Source organism: Heloderma suspectum, chromosome 10, assembly GCF_057233095.1.
Source record: "Heloderma suspectum isolate Gila_16-S chromosome 10, 16-S_ref, whole genome shotgun sequence".
Lineage (NCBI taxonomy): Eukaryota > Metazoa > Chordata > Lepidosauria > Squamata > Helodermatidae > Heloderma > Heloderma suspectum.
The window spans coordinates 21,006,396-21,033,036 of NC_139467.1; the positions used below are offsets into that span (position 1 = coordinate 21,006,396).

Genomic DNA, 26,641 nt, shown 5'->3' on the forward strand with positions numbered 1-26,641 from the left:
CCATTCTTCTCAAAGTGGCTTGTTCGAGAAAAATATGCCACACTTCATGGTTAAGAAGCCACTCTTGGAAAATGTCCCAGGTTCAGACAACACACTAACCCACAGTTCAACAAACAACCCATGGTTCAACAACAGCCCGCACTCAACCACTGAGTGTGGGTTAGCATGTTGTGCGAACCCAGTCGATATTAGGCTAGACTGACAAATAGTCTACCCTGGATTAAGACAGCTAGGTTCCTATTGGCTTTTGATCTGTTGCTCCTATGTTATAAAAATCAGCTTTGGGACCCAGAATTCATGTCCGTATGAATGAGCTGGAGCAAAAGATTTACTGGAGGGTGGTAGCTATTTACTTGCGTCTTTTACAGTACACTGGTACTTCGATAGTCAGCGTGAATCGTCTGACACATTATCAGCAGGAATAATAAAGCAGTGTTGGTCTGGTTTGGTGATGAACTTCTCCCTTTAACAGAACTTGGGACCTGCCAAGTTGAATGCAGCCCACCTACCAGGTATGCCAGGGCCACCAAGGGGACTGATAACCCTTGTTTTCACTGCAAGAAGGGGAGCAACCATAGCGTAATTGTAGAGCACCTGCTTTACATGCAACAGGTTGCAGGTTCAATCCCTGCCACCTCCAGTTAAAAGGATCAGGGAGTAGGTGATGGAGAGCTGCTGCCAGTCAAAAGAAGCAACATGGGGCTAGATCAGGGATGGGGAATCTCTTTCAGCCTGACAGCTGGATTTTATTTCTGAAAAGCTTTGGGGGCCATTTTCCAGTGGCGGGTGGTGCTGAAGGGAAAAGGGGTAGGCCAAAGACACAGGGCCAGCCCAAGACATTTTGCTGCCTGAGGCAAAGAACAAGATGGCGCCCTCTCCTGATCCATGTACAAAAGCTGACTGGACTGTTTTCTTCAACGCTGACAATGGTACAGCATCCTCTACTGTCCCTGAAGGCAGCAGATTAGCTCAGGGAGCACCGGGCAGGCCACTTAGCACTCAGCTCTCTCTTCCAACACCTTGCTGCCCCCTCCCAGCATCTGCAACCTGAGGTGACCACCTCACTTTGCCTAATGGTAGGGCTGGCCCCACAAAGACAGAAAGTTTGGGGCCAAAAATCCAAAAAGTACCAGCATATTGTAGCGTAAAGTTCTTATTGACTGTGTAACTAAGCCTTCGGAGAGGCAGCTGAACATTTTAGAATGAGGGAAAGACATGCAAAAGCCAGGAATCCACCAAATGATAGGTGGTGGGGGAAAGGGGGCAGGGCCAGGGCAGGGGCGGGGCCTTCTGGGGAACCCAGGTTGGCCAGATTTGGCCCCCAGGCCTGAGGTTCTCCACCCCTCAGGTTTGGACAAAAGGCTGATCTGGCATAAGGCAGCTTCCTGTAATCCTGCGTGCTTGAGACTGCAGACTGGTGGGCGGTTCTGCAGGCATTTGAAAGTAATTTGCAACCTTCCACTTATTCTGAGGATGAAACTAGACAATACGCTAAACAGGTCAACGCATTTCTAAATGGCAGGTATGGGGAACGCAACTGGGACTGTGGAGTGAGGGGTTTAACCCTCCCCCCACACACACTCTGCTCAGCAATACCAATGAAAATTGCCCCCATCTCTGAAGTTGTGATTTCCTTGGGGAGGGAAGCTATTGGTACCAAAGGGATGTTCCTTCCCCCATCTTTAGCAGCTTAGAGGGTTTGTCAGGACTGCTGCTGGGGGAGGGAGGGTGGTGTTGAACCACAGCCACCCCCGGCAGCTGCTTTTTTAAAAAAAGACAGGCAAATAAAATACATTACCGCATTTTGATTTACTGTCTCTAGTTTGACCAATTGAGAGAGCAGCGTGCCCAGAGCTGAGCTGGGATTTGAACTGTGCTGGGATTTGCATCCGGTCTACACACGAAGCGGAATGAAATGGGTGAATGGAGTGGGGCATCTAGCCATTTTGAGTGCTCCCCAATGTGAAAAGCTCCCTGCAAACAGAAAGCCAGCACAGTGTACAGTCAAGCTGGAACCTTTCAACCTGCGGTGTTACTTTTCTCCTTGCAAGGTTTTGTGTGAGTGTTTTTGTTTTAACACAGGGAAGCATATTCCAAAATGGAATCCCCCTCCTATAGTGTGAAGTGGTTCCTGCCGTCCTGTTGCTCCATTCTGCTGCATGTGATGACTAGACCCAGCCCAATTCCCGACACTTGGCAGCCACCCAAACCACTCTGGCTCTTAGTAGAAAATTCCGCTGATGGTTTTGCAGTAGGCCTTGGGTTTCATCCTTGACACTTCTAGTTAAAAAGGATCAAGTAGCAGGTGATGGGAATGACCTGTGCCAGAGACTCTAGATTGCAGCCGCCAGTCAGAGTAGGCAATACAAGGCTAGATAGGAAAATAGCTGGATTGCCTGTGTTTCTCCACTGTGATCTGTAGGTCCCGTTGTAAGGCTGTACATTCAAGGAAGATCAATGGAGGCTGGAGGCTCCGATGTCAGTGGCGTGGTGAATCCGCTCCGGGTTTCAGTCAGAGCTCTGAAGGAGCTATCCAAGGTATGGAAGCACCTCGGATAGCTCCTTTAGAGTTCTGACTAAAACCTGAAGTGGATTCACCGCCCCACTGACATCGGAGCCACCACCCTCCACTGAGGAAGATACTGTTTTACTGAAACCCTTCCTGCATGGACAGACAGAAAATTGATCAGGATGTCTTGACATTATCAGTTACTCTCTGATTAAAATCCAGCCTGTACCATAACCAGAGATACTGGGGCGGGGGGTGTCATTGCAGACCAACCAGAAAAATAAATACAGCGTGCCTACTATGTCTTAAACTTGTTCAGCTGTGTTGCTTCCTGGTGAGCAATTGGGTAAAATACTCTCTGTAGGTGTGTGTGTTTTGTGATATATCTCTATAAGTAAAAAGGCTAGAGGCTTACCTTTATTTATGTATTTTAAATGAAAGCTTTATATTTTGGGAGAAAGCCTGGAATATCTTGGGGGGGGCAGGCTCCAGAAGCACCCCCTGTGGCTACAGTCCTGTAACAACAACCACCGCCCTTCGGTTCAGTGTAGTTTCTAATTTGTGAATTAGTTCAAGGCATGAACGGGGGGCGGGGGGGACAATCCCTTGGCAAAAATCAGGGGTGCACAACTTGCCTCTCGCTTCATTTTAGAAAAAGTCCATAAGCAGCAGTGGTGATGTTACCTCCTCTGGTATGCAGAATTAGGTGGAGTGAAGTGCGCCGTTCCCTGGAGGAAGACAATGACCTGTGAATGAACTAAGATAGTAGATAAAGGGTGTACGGCTGAAACATCCCCTAGCAGGCTGATCCTGTTATGCGAGATGGCTGCTATGCCAGCACTAACGGCAGCATAATGTAGTCACAGCAAAGCCAATGGCTCAGCGACAGTGGCAGAAATGAAAGCTAACAGAGCAGCATTGACGGCCACTCCCACAGCATCACTAGAAACCCTGCTGCTACCCATTAATTGTGGGGTTGTGCATCAGTGGTACCCCCATGCCAGCACATGAATATGGTCAGAACCCCATGATTCTGATTATCTATCTTGTATGCACACCCTCACACATGTTCCAGCCCCATTCTTCCATTGCTGGTCCCCATGATGTCGACATATGGGCCTAAAGGAAGGCAAATGTAGCCATTGTGCAAATACCCCTCTGTCCAAGGAAGGGGGTCATATCAGAATCCTGTCTCCAGTTACTGTTCTGCTCCATGTGTCCTGCAAGGAGGAATGGGTCATGTTCATTTCTAGGGCTGGACTGAAATGCCCCCCTCTACTTTCTCGCCGTGTTTGTGGGCCACAAACGTGGAGAGACATGTCAACTATTTTCCAGGGAGTGGGTGGCGAAACTGGTGTTCGTTCGGCCTCCCTGCTGCCATCAGCCGCCATTTTTATTTCCCCAGGTGCCCCTCAAATGCTGCTGCTTTGTTATATAGTGTTGCTCTGAGCAGCACTCTGGGATACTTATTGGCAGATGTCATTGGCAGCCACCATTTTGTTTCTGAGAAATGGTGCTGGAAATGACACTGCATCACAATGTAGCATTGTTGGCGGGGGGGAGAGAGAAATGGCAGCTGGTTGCAAAGGAAGGGAGGCAGCAAAACCGGTGGGGCATGGTGCTCCTAGCCACCCCAAAAGCCCAAAGAGGGGAGGCGGTTTTACCTGCTTTATTTCATTCAAAGCTCCCTCCAAATTTCAGGGGGAAAGCAGGGGGAAAAAACCTTCCCTAAAGCTCTAAAAGACCCCTTCTTGCTTGCAGTAGGGCGGGGCTCTTAGAACAGAGGGTTTCAGCTCAGCAACAGTTCCTGAATGCTCAGGAGACCACGCAACATCATGTGGTCTCCTGGGCATTCCAGGAAGCATTGCCAGGCTGAAAGCCTCTGTGTGAAGAACAGGGCAATGCCGCAACAGCGTGGAGGGCATTTTGAGAGTTTAAAAAAAGCAGAAGGGAGACCCCTTGCCCACCTCCCACACTTACAAAATAAGGAGAACCCCTGCCCATCCTCCCCAATGAGAAATTGTGTAGAAATTCTTCCCTTCTCTGTGAAAGATGCAGAGAAAACAATGGCTGGCTTCACACAACATGCTAATCCACACTCAGTGGGTGAATGTAGTTGTTGCTGAACCGTGGGTTTTTTGTTGAACCATGGGTTAGCATGTTGTCTGAATCTGGAACATTTCCTGAATCCAGGGCGGCTTGTTAACCATCTGTTGTTGTTCAGTCGTTAAGTCGTGTCCGACTCTTCGTGACCCCATGGACCATAGCATGCCAGGCCTTCCTGTCCTCTGCTCTCTCCCGGAGTGTGCTTAAGTTCATATTCATTGCATCGGTGATGCTATCTAGCCATCTCATCCTCTGCCGTCCCCTTCTCCTTTTGCCTTCAATCTTTCCCAGCATCAGGCTCTTTTCCAGTGACTTTTCTCTTCGCATTAGGTGGCCAAAATATCTGAGCTTCAGCTTCAGGATCTGTCCTTCCAATGAGCAGTCAGGGTTGATTTCCCTTAGAATGGACTGATTTGACCTCCTTGCAGTCCAGGGGACTCGTAAGAGTCTTCTCCAGCACCACAGTTCAAAGGCATCAATTCTTCAGCGCTCAGCCTTCCTTATAGTCCAGCTCTCACAGCTCTCTCATACATTACTACTGGGAAAACCATAGCTTTGATTATGTGGACCTTTGTCGGCAAGGTGATGTCTCTGCTTCTTACTATGCTGTCTAGGTTTGCCATAGCTTTCCTCCCAAGGAGCAAGCGTCTTTTAATTTCATGGCTACAATCACTGTCTGCAGTGATCTTGGAGCCCAAGAAAGTAAAATCTGTCACTGCTTCCATTTCTTCCCCTTCTATATGCCAGGAAGTGATGGGGCCAGATGCCATGATCTTCGTTTTTTTAATGTTAACCATGCAGCATGGCTATTTTTCTCAAACAAGCCACCTTTAGAACCCATAGTTTCGTGTTGGGTTGTTCAGGGTGGTTAACGAGCCACACTGCATGGTTAACAAAACATCTTACAGAAAACGTCCTGGGTTCAGACAACATGCTAACCCACAGTTCAACAGACAACTCACACTCAACCACTGAGTGTGGGTTAGCATTTTGCGTGAGCAGCCCCAGTGCCTCCTATGCAGGGAGGGAAGAATTTTGCAAAAGTGCGGATCAGGGTTCAGCACAGCACTAATTTGGGGGTTCTCCTTGGTGGCATGGCTATGGCAACAGTCATGATGAGCACCTGCACTTCAAAATTTACCACCACACCACTGTTGGTGAAGTTTCATTTTGGTTCCATGATCTCTTCTTCCCTGGCTGTCCTCCCACCCAGCTTAACTGTTTGAGGAACCTCTTCTTTTCGGCTCCAGTTGTAGCTGCGGAGCTGAGCTTTCTGTTGGGTTGTTCCCTGTAAGGAATTTTGTGAAGACATGTGGTGTTCCTCCCCCTCATTTTGTTTTGTTCTCCCCAGCCGTTGGCTGTTTGTGTGAAGTGGTCCCAATGGGCTGAGTGCCTCGTCATCATCATCCAATGTTCCCGTCACTGAGGTTCCCATCTGTGTGTTTGTAGTTCCATAGACATGAGATTGGAGTGACGCGGGCCCTGGGCCATGTGCCTTTATAAAGAGATTTGACAAATTCCTAGTGGGTGGGTCTATCAGTGACCAGCAGTGATGTTTGTATGGAATTGCCAGGTTTGGAGGGAGTTATGTCCCTGAATACCAATTGCAGGGGAGCAACAACAGGCCTTGTGTCCTGCTTGGGGCTTCCCAAGAAGCATCTGGTTGGCTGCTGTGGGGAAACGAGAGGCAGGATTGGATGCACCATTGGACTGATCCGGCCGGGGCTCTTCTTATGTTTTTATGTCTTGCTGTATGTGAACTGCGTTCCCTTGGTCTTATATGCTCCTGGTGCTGTGCGAGGGTTGGTCAGCATCCTATTCTTTGATGTTAGGGGAGGGGCCATGGCGTAGTGGTAGAGCAGCTGCTTTGCATGCACAAGGTCCCAGGTTCAATCCCCGACATCTCCAGGTGGGGTTAGAAAAACTCTTGCCTGAAACCCCAGAGAGCTGCTGTCAGTCAGTGTCATCAGTACTAAGCCAGAAGGGCCAAAGGTCCGACTCAATATATGGCAACTTTGTTGCTATGTTTTGGAGGGGGCTGAAGGAGGAGGCAACATGGAACTCTCCATTGAGTCTGAAGGGAGTATGTTAACTTAGGGCACAATCCTATGCATGTTTAGCCAGAAAAAAAGTCCTACAACTCCCAGCATGCCCCAGCCATGCTTTTTTGCAGTCAAAATGTTCTGTGGTTGGATGCAGAACTGGACCCTGAGTGAACGTAGAAACCTGGCTAACTTTAGCTCCTCCTTCACCATGTTCCAGCTCCACCTAGTTTTCTCCTTTGAACTGGCAGAATGCTGCCAGTATAGAGTAGTAGTCCCCCACTAACACAAGGATGTTGCTATGCCAGCATAACTTTTTTTGCTGCCTGTACTTGGACAGATCATTGCTATCCTATCCCAGCCAATAGACATAACTTGAGGATAGGATCTCTCTGAAATGCGTTGTCCGGTGAGAGCTTGTCCCAAGGCAATAACATCCATCACTGAGGGGAAAAAAGATAATAAGCCTACAAAAGGGATCTTAAGCCTTTTGCTGGATGAATGAAATAAGGAGATCTATAAAAAGCTCCAAATCTGCTCATTATTTGTAATGTATTGGTGTAATAAGAATCAAGAGAATGTACAGCCTTTTGTGTTATTGAGAACTTTGTGATATTTGCTGGTTTTGTTGATTAATTTGATTATATTGTATACTGTTTGAACTGTTGATAATAATAATTTAAAAAAATACAAAACAGAAGGAAAAAGAAGAAGCTCCAAATCTACTTCTCCAGAGGGCTTGAGACATGAAAGGCTTAGCTAGCAGGAAGCAGGGGGACTTAGGAGAATGTACGAAGTGCCACGTTGGATCAGACAAGAGGACTGTCTAGACTAGCACTTTCCTGGGATAGTCAGTCAGCTAGAAACCCCTGGGAGGCTTCTGAGCAGAGCATTGTGGGAAGTTATTCTTTGTTGTCTGTCCCCGGTGTAGCTGCCTATCTTCTGCATATTACCCCAACTGCCCTGATGGTGAGATGCAGGGAGGAGAAGCAGGCTGTGGCAAATCTGAAAGATCTAGTCCAGTGCGCCACACCTGGAGATATACTGCCACTGGGCATGGAGGGCCTATTAGGTATCATGGTTAGATGTTATTGGTAGACATCCATGATTTATCTATTTTTTTAAGCCACACATTCCATCACCACATAGATTGGGTTCACACAACATGCTAACCAACGCTCAGTGGTTGAGTGTGGGTTGTTGTTGAATCATCGGTGAGCGTGTTGCCTGATGCCAGGACATTTTCCTCAGGGTGGCTTGTTAACCATGCAGTGTGGCTTATTTTTCTCAAACAAGCCACATTAGGAACCCATGGTTTGTTGTTGGGTTGTTCAGGGTGGTTAACAAGCCACCCTGCGGAAAACATCCTGGGTTCCGACAACACGCTAACCCATGGTTCAACAAACAACCCACTGTTTGACAAACAACCCACACCCAACCATCCAGTATGTGTTAGCGTGTTGTGTGAACAACCCCATTCTGTGGATTCCATAAGCTGATGTTGTATTCTGTAAAAAAGTAGTTCCTCCTTGTATGTTTGGAATTAAGTCAGTGAATGACCCAGCAGAGTTCAGAGCCAGGATCCTTGGGCAGGGCTCACCTGCTGACATCTGTCTTGGCTTCTCCCTTTGCCACTGCCACCAAGTAATCCCACCAAGGCTCATGAGTGGGGAGTGGGCAACCATAGACAAAGGAGGGGAGGCCACTACGCTGAAAGCCCCCTGAAACCTGCAGCCTAACCCCGCTGATATCTTAGAGCACCTTCCCCAACCTGGCACCCTTCAGATGTGTTGGGACTACAAATCCCATCCTCCCCATTTGGCTTTGTTATTATTATTAAATTTATTAATCGCCCATCTGGCTGGTCCCGCAGCCACTCTGGGCGCTGTACAACATATAATAAAACAGTTTAAAAATGTTTGGGTGATGGGAACTGTAATCCCAACACATCCGGAGGACAGGTTGAGGAAACCTGTCTCAGAGAGAATAACTTCTTTCTCTGTCCATATACGTAGTTCCTAATACTACCCCCGTGTCCTTTCTGCACATTCTTCAGTTCTACTGTGTGCATTTTGTGATGGGGGTGGCCATATTCTAAATGTGGCTGCACCATAGGCGTCTGTATAAGTGCATGGTGATGCTGCTTGTGTTATTTCCAGTCTTTTTCCTAATCTCCTGATGCATGAGTTAAGAAATTCTGTCCTTTTATTGCATGTGTGTTTGGGGTGCTTTTGACATCAAGATTGCTTTCCTAGATTGCTGCACTCAGCGGGAGCGACTCTGACCTGCTGGAGCAAACCTCCAGAGCCAAGGCCAGCCCTACCACTAAGCAGAGTGAGGCCTAGAGGCCCCAGGGACCAGATTTAGGGTGTCGTGAAAGGGCAGAAAATCGTTACGTTACTTAGTTTTTATTGTAATTTTTTTTTCCTAGGGAGAGACACTTGTGGATTTTCTGTCTCTCAAGTGCCAGAATAACTTGGCTGGCCTTAGGTATTATGGACTTTGTTTTGGGGGATGTGAGGCGTTGTTTGCTGTTCCACCTCAGGCAGCAAAATGTCTTGAGCCAGCCCTGTCAGGAGCCATAGCCCCAGAGTCAGGAAGTCCTATGGCCTTTCACTTCACAGTCCTGGGAGGAAGATCTGGCAAGGGCCAGGGGTGTGGTTGGTGTGAGACAGAGATTGGTGGCAAGGGTGACCCACATGAGCAAGGACCCCACATTTCTCTTTCATGTGCCCATTTGTGACCCTATATAGATAGACCTCACAACAGGGAAAGGGATTTCACATCATAATCAAGATCTGAAATCAACAGGCAAGTCCCACATCCAGACCCAATTTTCAGTGCTCCGTCCTCTTAACAAAATGTTTTGGAAACCCTCAGGGTCCTTGTGGAAAAGGGCCATCCCCTCTCCCCATTTGTGGAAACTAGAATCCCATTTGTTTCAGGCCACCATGAGGACTAAGATAAAATACCGTGAGAACACCTTGAGTGCATTCATGGTTCACATGGTAAACCTACCATAAAGTGATTTGTTTCCCTTTATGGTGGGCATTTTCCTTCATTTTCCCCCCACAATGAGCATCCCTTTTGATTGTGGCCCTATTATTACTCATTATGTTGAGAGATAATATTTAGTTTGTGTTAAGACTCTGGGATCTGATAAGCGTCGTGATGGCTTCCCCTTGTCAAGAACTGGACATGAGAACTAAGCAACAGTCCGACTCTCTCTTTTTCTCTCTCTCCGGCATGCCTAGGGATGTCTGTCGTTTGAAAATCTGGCCCTTTGGGGGCCTGATGGATCCCCACTGCCCACCCAGCTCAGCTTGCATTCGCAAGCTGAGCCACAGGCTTTTCCCGAAATCTCCCCTGTCTTCCCGCTCAGCCCTTCAGCCAGTATCCCAGTGTCCTTCGTGGCAGAACCCATCTTGTCTCCCCCTTGCCACTCCAATCGCTACCCCTTTTCGTTTACCGCTGGGTTGGGGGGGGGGTTCCAGAGCCTCAAAAGTGCGCAATTGGGGTCATATTTTTTTGCCCCCAGAAAATTGGTCAATTGTATTCATAATTTTTTAATTATAATTTTTGTAAGTCTTGCGCAAGTTCACTCTTACGACTGTCCAATATGTGCAGTCTTGCTTGCTCAATTTTCCTTGTATGTTTCAGCTGTCAAAGGGAGCAGTGAAGTGGAGTAAGTAACAAGCATAGAAACTGACAAAGCGAGACTGCATATAGGCTAGTTAGCACACGGTTGCCAAGGACCAATTGCTGAGTTGTAAATTGAAAAGCACCGAAAAGGGGGGGGGGAGCGGCAAAAATAGGTGCATCAAAAGGGGGGGGACAATAACTCCCCCTTGGCAATGTGATCCTATCACTTTTAAGTGTTGGCCTGGCACTTCTCCGTGTCCCCCAGCTTTTCAGCACTTCTCTGAGTCTCCAGCTACTCCAGAAAGGGGAGATATGAGCTCCCCTCCCCTTTTCACAGTGCGCTCTCAGACCACTTACTGCTGTGGTTATGCACTTACCTGACAGTTCTAAAAACCCCTGAGAAGGTGACTGCATGATATGGAGCCCCTCATTGAGGGGGGGCATGTTGGTGCTGTGCCCCATTTGCTCTGTCCCCTTCTGCCACTGTCTATAGGTTTAAAAAACATGTTGGGAAAACCTGCATTTTTGGAGATTGGTAAGTAAATGGAAGGGAAATATACACAAATGTAATGGCTGGTAGGTAAATGGAAGCAAAATTTGCACAGATGTAATGGCTGCTAAGTAAATGGAGGGGAAATTTGCACACCTGCAGTAATGGAACAGTTAATGCAGGTGTGCAATTTCCTCTCCATTTACTTCCCAGCCATTACATTTATGCAAAGTTCCCCTCCATGTACTTACCAGCCATTGCTTTTGTGTATATTTCCCAGTCCCCAAAATTGCACAATTATCGCCCGCAGGGAATGCGGTAACCGCAGCAGTAAGTGCTTTACTTATTGACTACTCAGCAATTGGTCCCTGGCAACTGTGCATATGCAGTCTCGCCTTGTCAATTTCCATGTATGTTACCTACTCCACAGCTCCCTTTGACAGCTGAAACAGACAAGGAAATTGCCAGGCAAGGCTATGCATATCAGGCAGCCGTAAGAGCGCTCTTGCACAAGACTGACAAATTCTTTAAATATATCTACTCTGTGTGTGTGTGTGTCACATTTGTGCAATTTTCTGGGATTGAATTTTTCTTAAAGAAGGTTGGCGAACCAGTGATGGTCACTCCGAAGTGCTGCTTGGGCATCAGTGGATGGCCTGTCCCTAGCGCCAACAAAAGCGAGATCATGAAGAGTGGTAGGTGTCTTTGCCACTCCTGCCAAGCGGCTCCATAGCCAATCCCCACAGCCCATGATGAAGATGCTGTCCTGGATTTGGATGATATGACAACCCATCATACATCAAACAACCCATGGAAGAAGCCATGGGTTGTCAGGGTGGCTTGTTGCTGAAAAATAACCCACTTTGCTGGAAGCGGTCTGGGTTCGGACAACATGACAACCAATCATGGCTGGTTACCCACAATGGGTTGCCGAGTCATGCGAATCTAGTCACCTGGAGGTCATCGGGTTGCCAACCCACGCTTGTTCAATGGCTTTCAAACTTCTTGACTTCTCAATAAACTCTTTCGCCATTGAAGTTACAGGAAGCCAGATTCCAGCTGAACATCAGGAAAATTTTCCTGACTGTTAGAGCAATACGACAATGGAACCAATTACCTAGGGAGGTGGTGGGCTCTCCCACGCTGGAGGCATTCAAGATGAAGCTGGACAGCCATCTGTGAGGGATGCTTTGACTTAGGTTCCTGCATTAAGCAGGGGATTGGACTCAATGGTCTTATAGGCCCCTTCCAACCCTACTATTCTATGATTCTATGACTTGTGTGCTGAGGAAGGCCTTGAATGTCAGGTGTGGAAGATTCTGGAATGTGTTCTAGAGTCCACAGTTCATTCCAGGCCAAGCTACATGTTACACTTCAATTGTAGCATTCAACTTCATTTTCCAATTTTCTCGTAAATAAGTACAGGTGAATTTTAGGGGGAACTGCAGCACACATGGGGGTACCTTTATCCCTTCCCTTTCCAGCCATGCTCCCTCCAGAAATTGCCCACTGAGCTATGGACTTCAGCAAAAAGTTCTCATTTGCACCAACAGGAATTTTTAAACTAATGTTCCTAGCCATGAAGGGGGGGAGGTGATTGGGGGGCCATGGAAAAGGAGGGAAGGAATAACTCTCCCCTCCCTGTGCACTATGACACCACCAAAACAAAATTGTCCTTTGTGCTTGTAATTACTTAAAGAAGATTGGAAGGGGAACCTGCTTGCTATACATTAAGTGTAACATGGAGCTTGGCCCTTAGAACTTTGGCTATGCTTCTTAGGTTTCACTGTTGCTGGTATGCATTAAACCAGAAACTCAGAATATGCTCAGTGCTTTCCTGCAGAAGAGGGAGTGGTATCCACCATTACTGGTTTTCTCTTTGAGGGAACCCATAATAGGTGCCCAGTGAACCCTCCCCGTCCTTCAAAAGACAACTTGAGAACCAGTCACCCAACTGCTCCCTCTGGCTCTGCTTTCTCAATGCCGTGTTGTCTCTCTGTTTTCATGGCCTCAAAAATGTCTTTCTTTTTCTGTTCTTTGTTTTCTGCCACGCTCTCTCTTTCCTTCTGGTGCTCTGTGGGGAACGGGCAGATTCTGAACAAGCTGAGAAGAAAGGTGAGTGTCCTGCTTCACATTCAACGACAACTCCTTCCCAGAATGTGTTCATGGAGGGGGGAGGGAAGGCGTTGAGGCAGTGGAGGCTGGTGGCTCTGATGTCAGTGGGGTGGTGAACCCGCTCCAGGATTCAGTCAGAAGCAGTCAGAACTCTAAAGGAGCTATCCAAGGTGCACCTTGAATGGCTCCTTTAGAGTTCTGACTGGTTTGGACTGAAACCCAGAGTGGATGCACTGCCGCACTGACATCGGAGTCACCAGCCTCCACTGTGTTGGGGTATGCCTCATTCAAAGTTAATCCAAGATCAAGGGGGGTGGGCTTACTTGAAATGTAAAGAGTTGGGGTCTCTGATCCTCTATGCCTCACCAAATTCCTTTCTCCACAGCTTCGGGGCTGGCAGAATATGACTACCCCACTAGCGACAAGGCCTTGCTGTATGAGTACGAACGTAAGGTAGGCTCAGAGGACATACTTTGACATTTGTCATTTTTATCATTCCATTTATATCCTCCCTTTCCTCCAGGAGCTCAAGGCAGTGTACCTAGTTCTTCCCACATTTATATCCCAACTTGTTTCCTTTTGTGAGGAACCCAAGGCAGCTTACATGGTGGTCTTCCTCTCCCTTTTAGCTTCACAACAACCCTGTGAGGTAGGATAAGCTGAGAGATGGTGGCTGACTCATAGTCGCTCAGTGAGCTTCATGGCTAAGTGGGGATTTGAACCTGGGTCTCCCTGGCCCTAGTCCAACATTCTAACCACTGCATTACACCAGCTGTCTTCATCACTTTATCTTCTCCTAGGTCTTATTAATGTTATGTCCCTTCTGCATTTTGTGTTGTCATTTTTAAATAAAGAAGGGACTCACCGATCCTATAAATTCTGTCATGGGGATAGAGCTAGATTTGGAGGCCAAGCATAGGGTGCCTAGCAAACTCTCTGATGTGTTAGCTCTTCCACACTCAGGGGGGATTTTTGACATGAGGATGAATGCTTGGGAAGGGGGAAGTGCTGGACCACTTAGTCATGTATCTGGGAGGGAAAGGGCTGTTTTATACTGGGTGAGGCTCAAGGCTGCAGATTCCCCCATCTGCTTTCAGTTATTTGGTGTGGAGGAGAAGGAAGATGTTGCTTTCTTACACATAGTGCTCTTCTGTCTTGCTCCCACCTCCCCAGTTGCACAGCTATTCCCATATCTAAAACCTTCTCCTCTCCCTCACCATAGGTCAATGTGTCTGTTTCGGATGTCAAAGGCATGGTGTACAAATCCCAAGAGATCCAACGTGACGAGCTGGTAAGTGGCTTTGGAGCCAGCCAGAAACCACTGCACCTTGCCCGCCCACCTGGTCAGGTGTGCATCCAACCCCATACCCTCCCTTATGGGCATTCCCTGCCCCCATATTAATTAATTCATCCATCCATCCAAACTCAAACACCCTTCAATTGTAGACAGAAGGCCAAACTAGATGTATTTGTTTGTTCGTTAAATTTATATCCCACCTTTTCCGCCAAGGAGCCCAAGGTGACACATGATTCCCTCCTCTCCATTTTATCTTCACAAGAACCCTGTGAGGTGGGTTAGATTGGGAGTCAGTGACTGGCCCAAAGTCACCCAGTGAGCTTTGTGGCCAAGTGGGGAGGAGAACCCAAGTCATCCAAGTCCAACATTCTAACCGCTACTCCACACTGCCCCCTGTATGGTGACACTGGCTATCTATCTTCTTGGCTTTAATTTTTGTGAACTGCCCAGAGAGCTTCGGCTATTGGGCAGTATAGAAATGAAATTAATCATCATCATCATCTTGACATCATCTTTTTATAGTCCTAAAATGCCCACTTCCTACAATAAATTCCTGTGGTCTATAAATGCTTTTCGCACCATAATAGCAATCAGCCTATCTGATGGAGATACATTCATGCCCAACTGTAAGAGTGAGTGAATATATTTGAAACTAGTCTGCTACAAATACTTGCTTTTCTGTGTCTGTCTATTAGTTATGTAGTATTATGGAAACTATAATTTGTTTGTAGAATGTGTTTTATCATTGGTTTTATCATTGGTTTTATTGTATTTGCTTTTATTATGTATGTCGCTCTGAGAGCTTCAGCTACAGGGCGATTCATAAACTGAATAAACAAACAGCACTGGCATGCAGAAATGTTTAATATGTAGCTAGTGTAGGGGCCCCAATCCAGATTGGGACTCTGGTATGGGAATAGGGGAACTTTAACCCTCCTTCTGCAGCCCAATTTGGACTACAATCAGGGAAAACTTTTAGAGGCATGTACCTCTAAACCTCTGTGCCATCTTCTGACCCCAATACTTAGCAACCATGTAGCTCTCTGGTAGAAGCACTCAGGCTCCATTCCAGCAGGAGGGCACATGGACAGATCTCCCTGCCAAACAGATGTTTGGCACTGTCAGCATTGGCATGATCAGTCTCCTCTGGCTGATTGGGAAGAGGGTGCTTTGATTCAGTTCCATCACCACCACCTCTAAAGAAAGGGAATGGATGCTGTAGAAGCAGACAGGGCTGAGCATCTGTTGGACAGGTGTGTGCAAGTTCCCTGTTCAGCAATGGAGCTCATCTTGGGTGCAAAGGCTTTCGCCATGCCCAGCACCTTTTTTTGCACATGTGATCAGCATTCAGCAAGGCAGCCCACCTGCAGAATCTGGGCTTTGGAGCACAGATTGCTGCAGCTCAATCCGGGTGCTAATGTTACCGCTCTCTCCTATTTTTTAGCTCCGTTTAAAACTCTTGGGAGAATTCCATCTGCTGGTGGTGATTTATGAGTTTGATCTATCCGTTTGCTCTAAAGTGTCCTCCAAAGACGATTCAGTTTGTGTCATTTCTTCAGATTTATTGTCTTCATGGGGAACAGTTTGGGTGTATCTCCCTGAGCCTTGTCTTTGTCTTAGACAGATGCAGAGCACTCATTTAACTTCTCTGCAATATTTCTGTCTTCCTTAAGTGCTCTTTTTACATCTTGATGGTCTAATGACCTGAGCAATTCTCTCTGGCAGGCTTCCTGCTTCTAATGCAACCCTTTTAAAATTCTTCTCCTTGGCTTTTATGTCTCTATCTAGATGCGTCTCATTCTTCCTCTCTCTCCTTTCTTCTTTTTCTTTTTAGTCCTGCCATATTAGGCATTTTATTATGTTTCAACTGATAGAATTTTGACTCTTTAACTTCCCTTCATTTGAGCTACATCTCTGGTTTTTAGAAAAGGACACTTTTTGATGCTGTTATTTAAGTCATGTGAACAACTTCTGGATTTTTCTTTTAAGAAATGCTTACAAATTTGTATTGGCCAAGTTTTCAAGCATGTTGACATATTAATTACTCATTTTTTACTTGCCGGTAAAGATCAACCTTGCTTTTGGATCATTCTCTTTATTGATGGACAGCTTAATAAGACTGGGATTCTCACATCTAAGAAAGCAATAGCTAACATTGAAGTTGGGGGGTCATTGAAGCTGTCCAGCTGCGTTCCATGGCACAGTCAGCCCAGCTGCAAAATAAATCCAAATGGGTCAGGAGTGAAGCGCAGGCCATCAACAATGTGTCTCTAACCTTCTGATACTGCCTCCAAAGCTCCTGGAGCAGGAAAAGCCTCAATAGCCTGCAAAAAGGGGGGCAGAGCAACCCAGGGCCGCTGAACCCCATGAGCACAGGATTAACCAGAAGAATCTTGTTTAGTTATCCACCACTTTTTTACCCCAAAGCAGCTCACAAATGTAATAAATCAATAACAATAAAATCAGTTTTAAAATGGACAACTAGCTAGTTGAAAGCAGCAGTTATTTATTTATTTATTTGGTGTGTTAGGTGCCTTTCTTAAAAAAAAAAAAAAAGACTCAAGGCAACTTACAACAAATTCAAAACATAAAATTAAAAGCAATTAGCCACTAAAATATCACTCACACTCACACACACACCCATAAAATACCATAAACCAAACTCTGGGAATTAAGAAGATAAGAGGCTGTCAATACCATCTGCTGGGGAATACAAGCAGAAGGGCGCTATTGCTGTTGCACCCATGTCCTGCTTGTGGGCTTTCTACGGGCATCTAGTTGGCCACTGTGGGATCCAGCAACCTGGCTCTTCTTATGTTCTTAAGACTTGGGGGTGGGGGACAAATCCAGCCCCCTGCTCTGCACACTGGTGTTTCTGAAGCTGGGGGTGGCGTGGCAAAACATGTCCCACCTCAGTGGTCTTGCCTATTGCAGCCCCTCCCATAGAAGTCAATGGCGCCATCCATTTTAAAGGGAGAAAAAAATGCACCCTTGTCCACCTGTAGCTTTTCATAACTGCTTGTCATTTATGGGTGTGCTCGGGGACTGGTCTGTCCTGGGACATGCAAGATAGTAACAAAGATAAGGTTTTGCAACATACGCGGAGTGTCTTTTCCTCGACTAACAGTTCTCATCTGGGATTAAAAGCGAGGCGTTATAGGCAAGGAAGTGCTATTTATCTCATCAAATTGTTATGTATGTTTTATCTAATATCTTTACTGTTCTCTTGGTTATATGCCGAATTCCAGATCCCCATTAGAGTCAGTTGACTCTGTGCCCTGTGTACATCTGTTGTAATATAAAACTCCAGCTACACCTTGGCCTCTGCCTTCTCTGTTGTTGTGGTTGGTTGTTAATTCAGCTCTTTTCCGAGAGGATCACTGGCATCAGATTTCTCGGCAGGAAGCAGAGAACCTGGGTTGCTTCTCTGCAGAATCCCACACCAAAGAAAACTTACCCCGAGGGAGTCAAAAATTTTTTTATCATCATCATCATTTCCCTGGTTGAGGTCACCCTCTGCTTCATGTCAGGTTTCGCTTCAGTGTTTATGGCTGTTTGAATTGTGCTTGAAGGGAAGGTAATTTCTGCGACAATTTCTTTGATTTGTGGGCCTGGGCCCTGAAGGATTTCTAGGGGTGTGGAATCAGCCATGGAAGCCATTTTTCTCTGAGAAATACAAAACTGGAAACCACAATGTAGTTAGCTCAGCCACAGACGTGCATTGTTCTCTGCAAAACCAGCTGACGGCAACCTCCAAGCTTTGGGTGTTTTGACAAGTGATGCTAAGGGTGCCTTTTGGCTTGTTCTGAACAACTTCTGCACATGGCAAAATGGCACAGAAAGTAGGATACCTGTTTTTAAAAGCCCAAGTGGTACGTTTTGGCCCATGTCGTTTTTACATCTGAATTACAGCTGCAGGAACTGGAAACATTGACTTAAGTATCATTTGTGAAAATGGCCTTGGGCAAAAGAACAAATCCAGTTTTATTTCTGTTCTGAACGCTTGATGAATGCTATGGGGATCAAAAGCTTACTGGGAACACTCTTGAACTTTTCAACGGTTGATGTAATCTTTACCTAATCCTTTCCTTCTTGATAGTAAGTCATGCCTTTTGTGTGCAAATTCCTTTCCAGTCTTTATCTTGCAACAGCCTGTCAACAAGGTCACTATTCTCACTTTTACAGGTGAGAGCTTGAGACAGTGAGTGGTTTCTCATTGGCCCCGTGATCAGCACCATCCCCCACATTACATGGCAGTAGACCCACATTTTCCACTGAGTATACACTCAACAGAGAGCAGCAGCCAACTCTCTAGGTCTTTGATGAGCGTGCCTATATCATCATTCCTTCTAATACCAAACTCATGCCTATCCATTTAGAAGTGAAAAGGGGCCACGCAAAAATTAGGTAGTGGTTTCTAAGTACTTTGGGGATTCCTTACTTATGCAAAAGTATATCATCATCCTCATCATGGACCTATAATCTTCCATCTCTTATGGTGATGTCAGTTAAATCTACAGAGATAATTTCCAGAGGGATAACTGTGTTAGTCTGTTGCAGCAAAAACAACAAAAATTGTTGATATGTCTTCTAAAGTGGGACAGTGTCCACAAAAGCTTATGCCATAAAAAATGAGTTCATCTTTAAGGTACCACAAACTTATGGTTGTTTTTGCTATAGAGGTAAGAGATTATAGGGCCAGAGTGACTTTCTCCATTGTCTGGAGATGGAACATCCTGGTTCCTTTAGACCTTTCTTCTCTGGGTCTGTTAAAGGCTGGGTTACCCTGCAACATTTTGTTGCAGGAAGTCAGGTGAGTGCTATCGTTTTGTAAGCAAAATGGAGCCACCCAAAAATAAAATCCCCCAAACTGCCTGATAAGGACCAGTGAGCTTCCAGTGCACACAGAATGTTGAGGTGACAATTGAGAAGGAGAAGAAGGAGAAACTGGACGTGGGGGAGGAGAAGTTTATTGGCCTGATCAAATCCTAACAGCTTTATCCTAGAAAGGGAGACAGGGTTGGGGGGGGGGGTGCATAACATGAGGTTAAAAGAACTCCTGTGCCTCTGCACTATACAGGGATGTTTCAGGGGGAAGGAAAGGGAAAAGGATACTGTTTTTCCTTTCCCTGTTTTCAGAATACTACCCTCACAATGCTATGTGGCTATAAAATAGTTTCGGGGTTGGCTGAATGAGGGATCCTGATCATAGATCCTCATGCATCAAGTCTAGTTTAGAATGAGGTTTGTATTCAAATGAAACTGCCTTGAAAGCCTTGAGTAATGTCTCCTGGCTTAACCACCTTCTATGCATTTTTGGTACTGCGATCCCGTAATAAAACATGCTGTAATCATAAATCACTTCAAAAAGCTGATCGTTAAGTGGTCTGATGTTTAAAGTTATGGGGAGAACAATCCTATGGCCCCTCGACAGCATCTTGGATTTGAGGTTGGAGTCAGCACTCTGATGCTGGACCCAGATGTTCTGGCTCCCCTCCCCCTCCCCCTTGCAGCCAGTGCGGACAGAACCGCACCAGCTGCCTCTCCAAGGTTGCAAAAGCGACCTCGGTGGGAAGGTGAAGGGGTGTTCTTGTGGATGGGGAGGGAACTGGAGAGGCCACCATACAAGGAACCCTCCGGCCTCTGCAGCCTCCTTCTGTCTCCTTGACGCCTCAGCCAGACAGGTGAAAAAGCCCGTCTGGCTGAAAGATCGCCTCCGCCTCTCCTCCTGCTCTGCATTGGAGGGCCATGAGCCTCCCAGTTTGCTGGCTTACGGCCATCCCCATAGGATTGCACCCTTAATTGTTTAAAAAATCTGTGTTTTAAAATGTAAGGGCCAAGCGTTTGTCAGTCATCCCCTGTGCCTTTGCATTCACTGCAAGAGGTTTGCTTCAAACTTGAGCATTTGAGCAGGATATTGTCTGCATTTTCCCCTTTTACCCCCATAAGTAAAAAAGACCAGAGACTTCGTTTGCAATCGTATACATACGTACATGGAAATGTCCCTTTGAACTCAATGAGGCTTAGTTCCAAGGAGACATGTATAGGATTGCACTGCTTTCTCTCTCTCTCTCTCTCTCTCTCTCTCTGTCTCTCTGTTTAAGATGAAAGTTGAAAATCCAGAGATGGGCATACAGGGTGCCTCCCGCCCCGCCCCACCACACACACATACACAGCTGCAGCCCTCACTCTAGTTTTTTATTCCATATAAAAGTATTTTACGTATTTATTTGACACATTTGTTTATTTATTTATGTAACAGATTTATATAGCACTTACCATATTTAAAAATATATCTTTAAGTGGTTTACAATAAATACATGAAATATATTGTAATGTACATTAAAACATAATTAAAACATATAATAATTGTGAAAAATATATAAAACATTGATTTTAAAAACATTAAAACAAATGCAACACCGTAAGTAACAAAGCAGGCAGCACACTCACTCAGGGAAGGCCTGGGGGAAGAGACGGGTCTTGAACTGGCGCCTAAATCATGCTACAGTTGGTGCCTCCCAAATACCAGGTGGGAGGATATTCCAGATGGTGGGTGCCACCACAGATAAGGCCCACTTCTGGGTTGCCTCAAGAGGACAATCTGCAGGTCGTGGTTCAACCTCCTCCAATGATCTTAACGCTCTCACAAATCTGTATTGGGGAAGGCGATTTAATCCCCGCCTTTCCATTCAGATCCTCAAGGCAGCTTACAGCTACAGATAAAATAAGAAATACACAACACAAAACCACCAGATAAAAGATGAAAGAGATTTGGAGGCAGCAAATAAAAACACAACAAAACGGGGAGTTTAAAACATCAGCAGTTCAGGGAGCCAGATGCCTGCCAAAAGGGAAAAGACTTTGTGAGCAGGTGGAATGCTACGAAGGAGGCCTCAAGGCAGGCCTCCCTCAGAAGGGAGTTCCAAGACCTGGCCAGAGCTACAGAGAAGGCTTTCCCCCCACCAAAAGCTATTTGGATGTTGGCAGAATGTGAAGGAGATCCGCCCCAGCAGATCATAATGAGCTCATACGGAAAGGAGTCGACCCTTTTGATATCCTGGTCCTAAGCATCCAGAGACTAACTGTCAAATTAACAGCCAGTGGAGGCTGGTGGCCCCAATTTTGATGGGGCTGTGCATCCATTCTGGGTTTCAGTCAGAACCAGCCAGAACTCTAAAGGAGCTATCCAAGGTGCTGAACCCTAGCCCCAAAATAGTTTCAGCACCTTGGATAGGTCTTTTAGAGTTCTGGCTGGTTCTGACTAAAACCCAGAATAGATGCACAGCCCCACTGAAATTGGACCCACCAGTCTTCACTGCTAATAGCGGAACAGTTCAATCTGACTTGGTCTCTATCCCAAACGGAAGAAAATTGTTTTCGCCCAGCATTCCCCACGTGCTTCATTCTATTGCTACTTCTGGCTTCAGATAACCCAGCTTGTTACTCAATTAGCCAGAAGGCAAAATGGGGCCCTTCTTGGACAATTTCAGACTTTAGCAATAAGCACAGCTGTTTCTTTATTCCGTTCATGAAATCACACGTCTTCCCTCAAGATTACACTTCTGATACAGGGATGTTACATTTCCTCTCCCCCTGCCAGCACGCAAACGACAATATTTTCTCACCGTCACAACGATTTCCCCCAATTAATGAATATGTTTCTGGTTGTTTGAGTTTCGGGTGATGGCGTTCAAAGTCGCAGGCACCTGTTGGCTCATTCCTGTGACCCTGCTGGGCCAAGCAACGTAACGTCAGCATCATTTTCTGAACTCTCCTTAACTTTTTTTAAAAAATCATTTTGTACAATGCGCTCAATGACTACGTGCACACCTGAGCCACTGGAGCAACCATCTGGAGCAGGTTTTGAAGAAAAAAGAATCTAAAAACAACAAGGATACCCTCTCTTTCTGCAGAGGCCCATGATTTTAGGAATTTCTTCCCTACCACCCCTCCTCATGTTGTAGGCATGAGGATTTGCTTCTTCAGCTATGTGAAACTTTGGGAAGATACGGGGAGTTGACCATACTAAGGTCTCTTTGATTCTCTTCCTCTGCAGGAGCCGGACACCTTGGTAACCATCAACAGGGGGGCCCTGATAGGCCTCCTGGTAGTGGCAGTGGCTGTTGCCATGGTGATCATCATCAGCCTCCTGATGGTTCGCCGGAAGCCCTACGGGACCATCAGCCACGGTATTGTTGAGGTACAGTTGGAAAGAGCCATGTTCCCTAGGGATGCTGACAATGTTTTTGGAGCTCAAGCTTAGAGAAGAACTGTGGGGGCTCCTCAAAAAAACCCTGAATACTTCTCCACTGGATTAAAATCTGAGTCGGAGTAGAATTGCCAGCTTCCCTCCCTGACAGCCTTCCTTCCCCCACCCCACTCCAAAAAACCCACTTTCCCTCCCCCTTCCCTTTACTGATAGATCTAGCTGCAGTGGTGGGATCAGTGGCATGTGGAGAGGGAGGCCAGTCCCTTTCACCACCATCACTCTGATGCAGAAGCTGATTGGTGGGAGATTCAGGACAGATAAAAGAAAGTCCTTCTGCACACAGCACATAATAAAACTATGGAATTCGCTTCCACAATATATCATGATGACCACCATTTTGGATGGCTTTAAAAGGGGGGCTAGACACATTCCTGGAGGAGAAGGCTGTTAATGTCTGCTAATCCTGATGCTACCCCCAGTATCAGAAGCAGTATGCCTATGTGCACCAGTTGCCGGGGAATATGGGCAGGAGGGTGCTGTTGCACTCGTGTCCTGCTTCTGGTTCCTGGTTGACAGCTGGTTAGCCACCATGTGAACAGAATTGTGGACTAGACGGACCCTTGGTCTGATCCAGCAGGGCTCTTCTTATGTTCTAGAGCATTGTGCCTGGAAGAGAGGTCTGGTGGCCCCTGGTATGTGTAGTCTTCACAAGGGCTGTTGCCACTGTAGTAGTCTGTGGGAAAACAACAAGTCCACAAACCTCAGCCTCTTTCTTTCTGGAGAAAGAAAGGTCTCTTTGCAACGTACCAGGATGACAGGAGAGTAGGGAAGGATAGGCCTCTTTCCTCCCTGCGTGCTGCCACCCAGATTGATAGTTCAAGGGATGAGGGGAGTGTATCTGGGAGGGGGAGGGTGTTCAGGGGAGTGGCTGGGGGGAGGATATTTTGGGCCCAGGGAGGGCAGGAGAATATTTTCAGAGCCTTGGATTGGTTTAGAAAAGCAACCAAGTCAATTCTGATCATGGGAGTGGGATTCTGCTTATTTCTGAGTCAATCTGAAGTGAGTGGGGCAAGCTAACGTCTCTAATCCAGCCCTCAGCCTGAAAGGCCAAGCAGAAGTTCTCCACAGACCAGCAGCATGAGCTTACATGCCCCAAGCTGTAGTGGATCATGAGGAGAGAGCCAACGCACCACCAGAAAAGTACTTCCAGTACTGAATGACTCGTGGAAGTGAATCAAGCCACGTACTGCATTGAAAAGCAGGGGAATCAAAGCAGGTTTCTACCCAAATTGATCTGAAGGGGAAAACTTTCTGAACTCAAATATGGCAAAATCAGGCTGACCCCGAGAATGAACAAATCACATTCACAAGGGGAAATAAAAATGGTACCTTCTGTGTAGGAATCTTGTGACAGGTGTGAAACTAGCCACTACACAGGGGTAGGGGACCTGTGGCCCCTCCAGATTATGTTGGACTCCAATGCCCATCAGCCCCAGTTGCCATGGCTGATGGTTGGGATGATGGAAATTTCAGTCCAACAACACCTGAAGGGCCGCAGGTTCCCCCATGCCTGCACTGCAACCTTGCGTAGGTTTTTCTTTGGCACCAGTTGCAACTGTCATAGCTTCCCACTCCCAAGGAACCCTGGGAGCTGTAGTTTGGTAAGGGGTATTGAGAACTTTGTTAGACTCCTTCTTCCCTGCCCCCCTCCGACTTCCTGGACGTCACTTCCCAGAGTTCTCTGGAGACAGGGAATTACTTTTTTAAACAGGTTTTAATCCTGTGGTGTAGACATCACTGTCTTGAGTGTCCTCCCTCTAGGTTTGTAGCCTTTGTTAGTGGAGTCACATTGAGGCCCGTTGCGGTGCTTAGCCTTCTTTTTTTTTCTTCCTACATGGCAGGTGGACCCCATGGTTAGCCCTGAGGAACGGCAGCTGAGCAAGATGCAAAACCATGGCTATGAGAACCCTACCTACAAATTCTTTGAAGAGATGAACTGAGTTCCTCGGTGCTGGGGGGGGGGGGGGGGAGAGATGTGGTTTCACTGGGGCGGTGGACGTTACCATGTGGGGGGGAGTTGGTGGTATCTCCAGGGGGAGAGCGGTAGGTTCCACACACACCCTTCCACGCCGAGCCCTTCTGTTTCTCTGCTCTGGCTGAGCCATGCCCCCCCCCCCCCACCATTCCTTCTCCTCCCTCATTTTTGTTCTTCCATTTGCCATATTCCTTCTCACACACCTCTTCCGGGCTTTACAGCTTTCATCACTGGCCCTACCACCTCCCATTGCCTTCCTCCCCTTCTCCCACACCTTCAGGTCTTCATCAGTCTTAAAGTGTACACACAGACACACACACACTCACACTACTTGCATCAGGTGCCATCTCTGGGTATCTCAGCTACTGTCATCTGAATGCCTCTGCAATCATGCACTTACCCAGATCGTTAGTTGAATCTGCAGTATCGATGTGCAAAGACAAGGACTCCAACAACCCCCACACACACACAAACACACACCCTATGAACCTCATGTTTTCACATCACTAACCCACACTCAGTTGTGAGATTACACGTGCATCATGCTCACCTGCACAGGGCCACCTGTCATTTTGCAATTACAGCTCACACGCTCACCTGTCTGCATCACCCTGTAACCCTCAACATGCACCTAACACTGCTCTCCACAGAGCTGCAAACTACACATACTCCGTCCACTGCACTCATTTGCAACTCCATTTTGTGGGGATTTTTTTGTTCTTTTCTTTTTTAAAACATGGAACGCCTGTAGCTTACGTGTGAGACAAGACTTGCCCATTGCTAACCTAGCCTGCCTCCAGCATAGGAATCAACTCCAGCAAGACACTTGCTGGCCTTTTCCGTCTCCACTTGTATTATGCTTCCTTTTGAACTCCTCACTAGTTGCACTTAATTTATTGGAAAGCCAGCTAAAGAGGGTTGACCTGAGTAGGTTAACTCTCTGCTTCCCTTGGTCCAGTTAACTTCCATCAGCACCTTACTTACCAGTTTGGAGAGAGGAGAAGCAAAGAATGGACTTCTCCTCCCCCACCCTCCTTATGCCTCCCGTTGTCCTCCCTCAAAAGATGTAAGGGATGGGGCAAAGTTGCTGAAACAGATAAGAGGGCTGGTCTTTGTCCATCCCAGAGGCTCCAAGACTGGGAAGTAAGTTCAGCCATGATTTGGGGAAGGGGGGTGGGCTGTCCATTATAGGGCTAGGCTGACAAGCATATGCCAATTTTTGTCATTTGCAGTGGGATATTTTCCTTATGGTACAAACATGCCAGTCGCAGTAGGATGCTGCCATATGACTTGATCGCCTTCCAAAGCAATGCATCTTCTGGGATGAGCCGTCTCAGCATCTGAAATGGGGGAAGATAGTGGGCTTGGGTTACCTTCTCTTGCCATCTCTGGTGGCGTATGCCAAATGCACTATAATTTTTATCCACTACTAGAGAGTGGGAGAGAGTACCTCCGGACGTGAACCATTTTACTAGCCTTTGTAGGGTTACAGTTGGGTGGCAGACTAAGGACTATACCCTATCCTTGGCATATATTAACAGGGCTCTTGAGATAGAATAAAAGAAATTACCTTGGGGCTGATGTCATTTTATATTTTGGTCCCCTGAGGCATAATCCCTTTGGGCAGGCATTGATTGGGATCTTAGTAGTGAAGGGTTGCCAGATGCCATCTCACATAAGGCTCCTGGCCTTCTAAGAGCTGCATGTGAGAGAGAAAGAGAGAGAAGGGTGGCAAGTTCTTTTGTCGCTTCCACACCCTGAAGAGAGCCGGTGCATTTGGAGACCCAGCTCCTCACCCAGAGCCCTCAATGGGGCCGTCCCACAGGTGCGCCTGCCCCCCTGCAAACCTCCACGCTCACGTTCGGAGAAGGAAGAATGTATGGCTTTGTGCCCTGAATGCCCCCTCCTCTGTTTATTCCGTGGTTGCCTGTTCATTCCCTTCCCCTTCCTTGCCCTGATTCTGTTTTGAGTTCTTGTTCCTTTTTAAGCTGTCACTCTTGAAATCAAGATGCAAAATGTCAAGAGACAAACCATGAGATGGATTTCAATTGCCAGCCCTCCCACCAAACTAATAAAATATTGTCACTTCTCTAACCCCAGTGCTGGGCCTGGACTCTTAAATCAATGGGAGTGCTGGGGTGAAAGGTGGGGGTTGGTTGGCTGGGATGGGAAGGAAAGGAAAGGAAAGGAAAG

The 26,641-nt window shown here is 46.8% G+C and overlaps 1 protein-coding gene across 2 annotated transcripts in view; it reads left to right on the forward strand.

The window, feature by feature from the left end:
• The window catches only part of APLP1 (amyloid beta precursor like protein 1), a 62,957-nt gene extending 36,409 nt beyond the window's left edge, over positions 1 to 26,548 (forward strand). The window contains exons 13-17 of one of the 2 annotated variants that reach the window (XM_084815455.1): positions 12,881 to 12,904; positions 13,290 to 13,357; positions 14,127 to 14,195; positions 22,261 to 22,404; positions 24,315 to 26,548. In XM_084815455.1, coding sequence (XP_084671581.1) covers positions 12,881 to 12,904; positions 13,290 to 13,357; positions 14,127 to 14,195; positions 22,261 to 22,404; positions 24,315 to 24,413 — 404 coding nt within the window. In that variant the 3' untranslated portion in view covers positions 24,414 to 26,548. The remainder of the gene's footprint in view (positions 1 to 12,880; positions 12,905 to 13,289; positions 13,358 to 14,126; positions 14,196 to 22,260; positions 22,405 to 24,314) is intronic. The other variant, XM_084815456.1, reaches the window with a different exon arrangement.
• Positions 26,549 to 26,641: the final 93 nt, after the last annotated feature.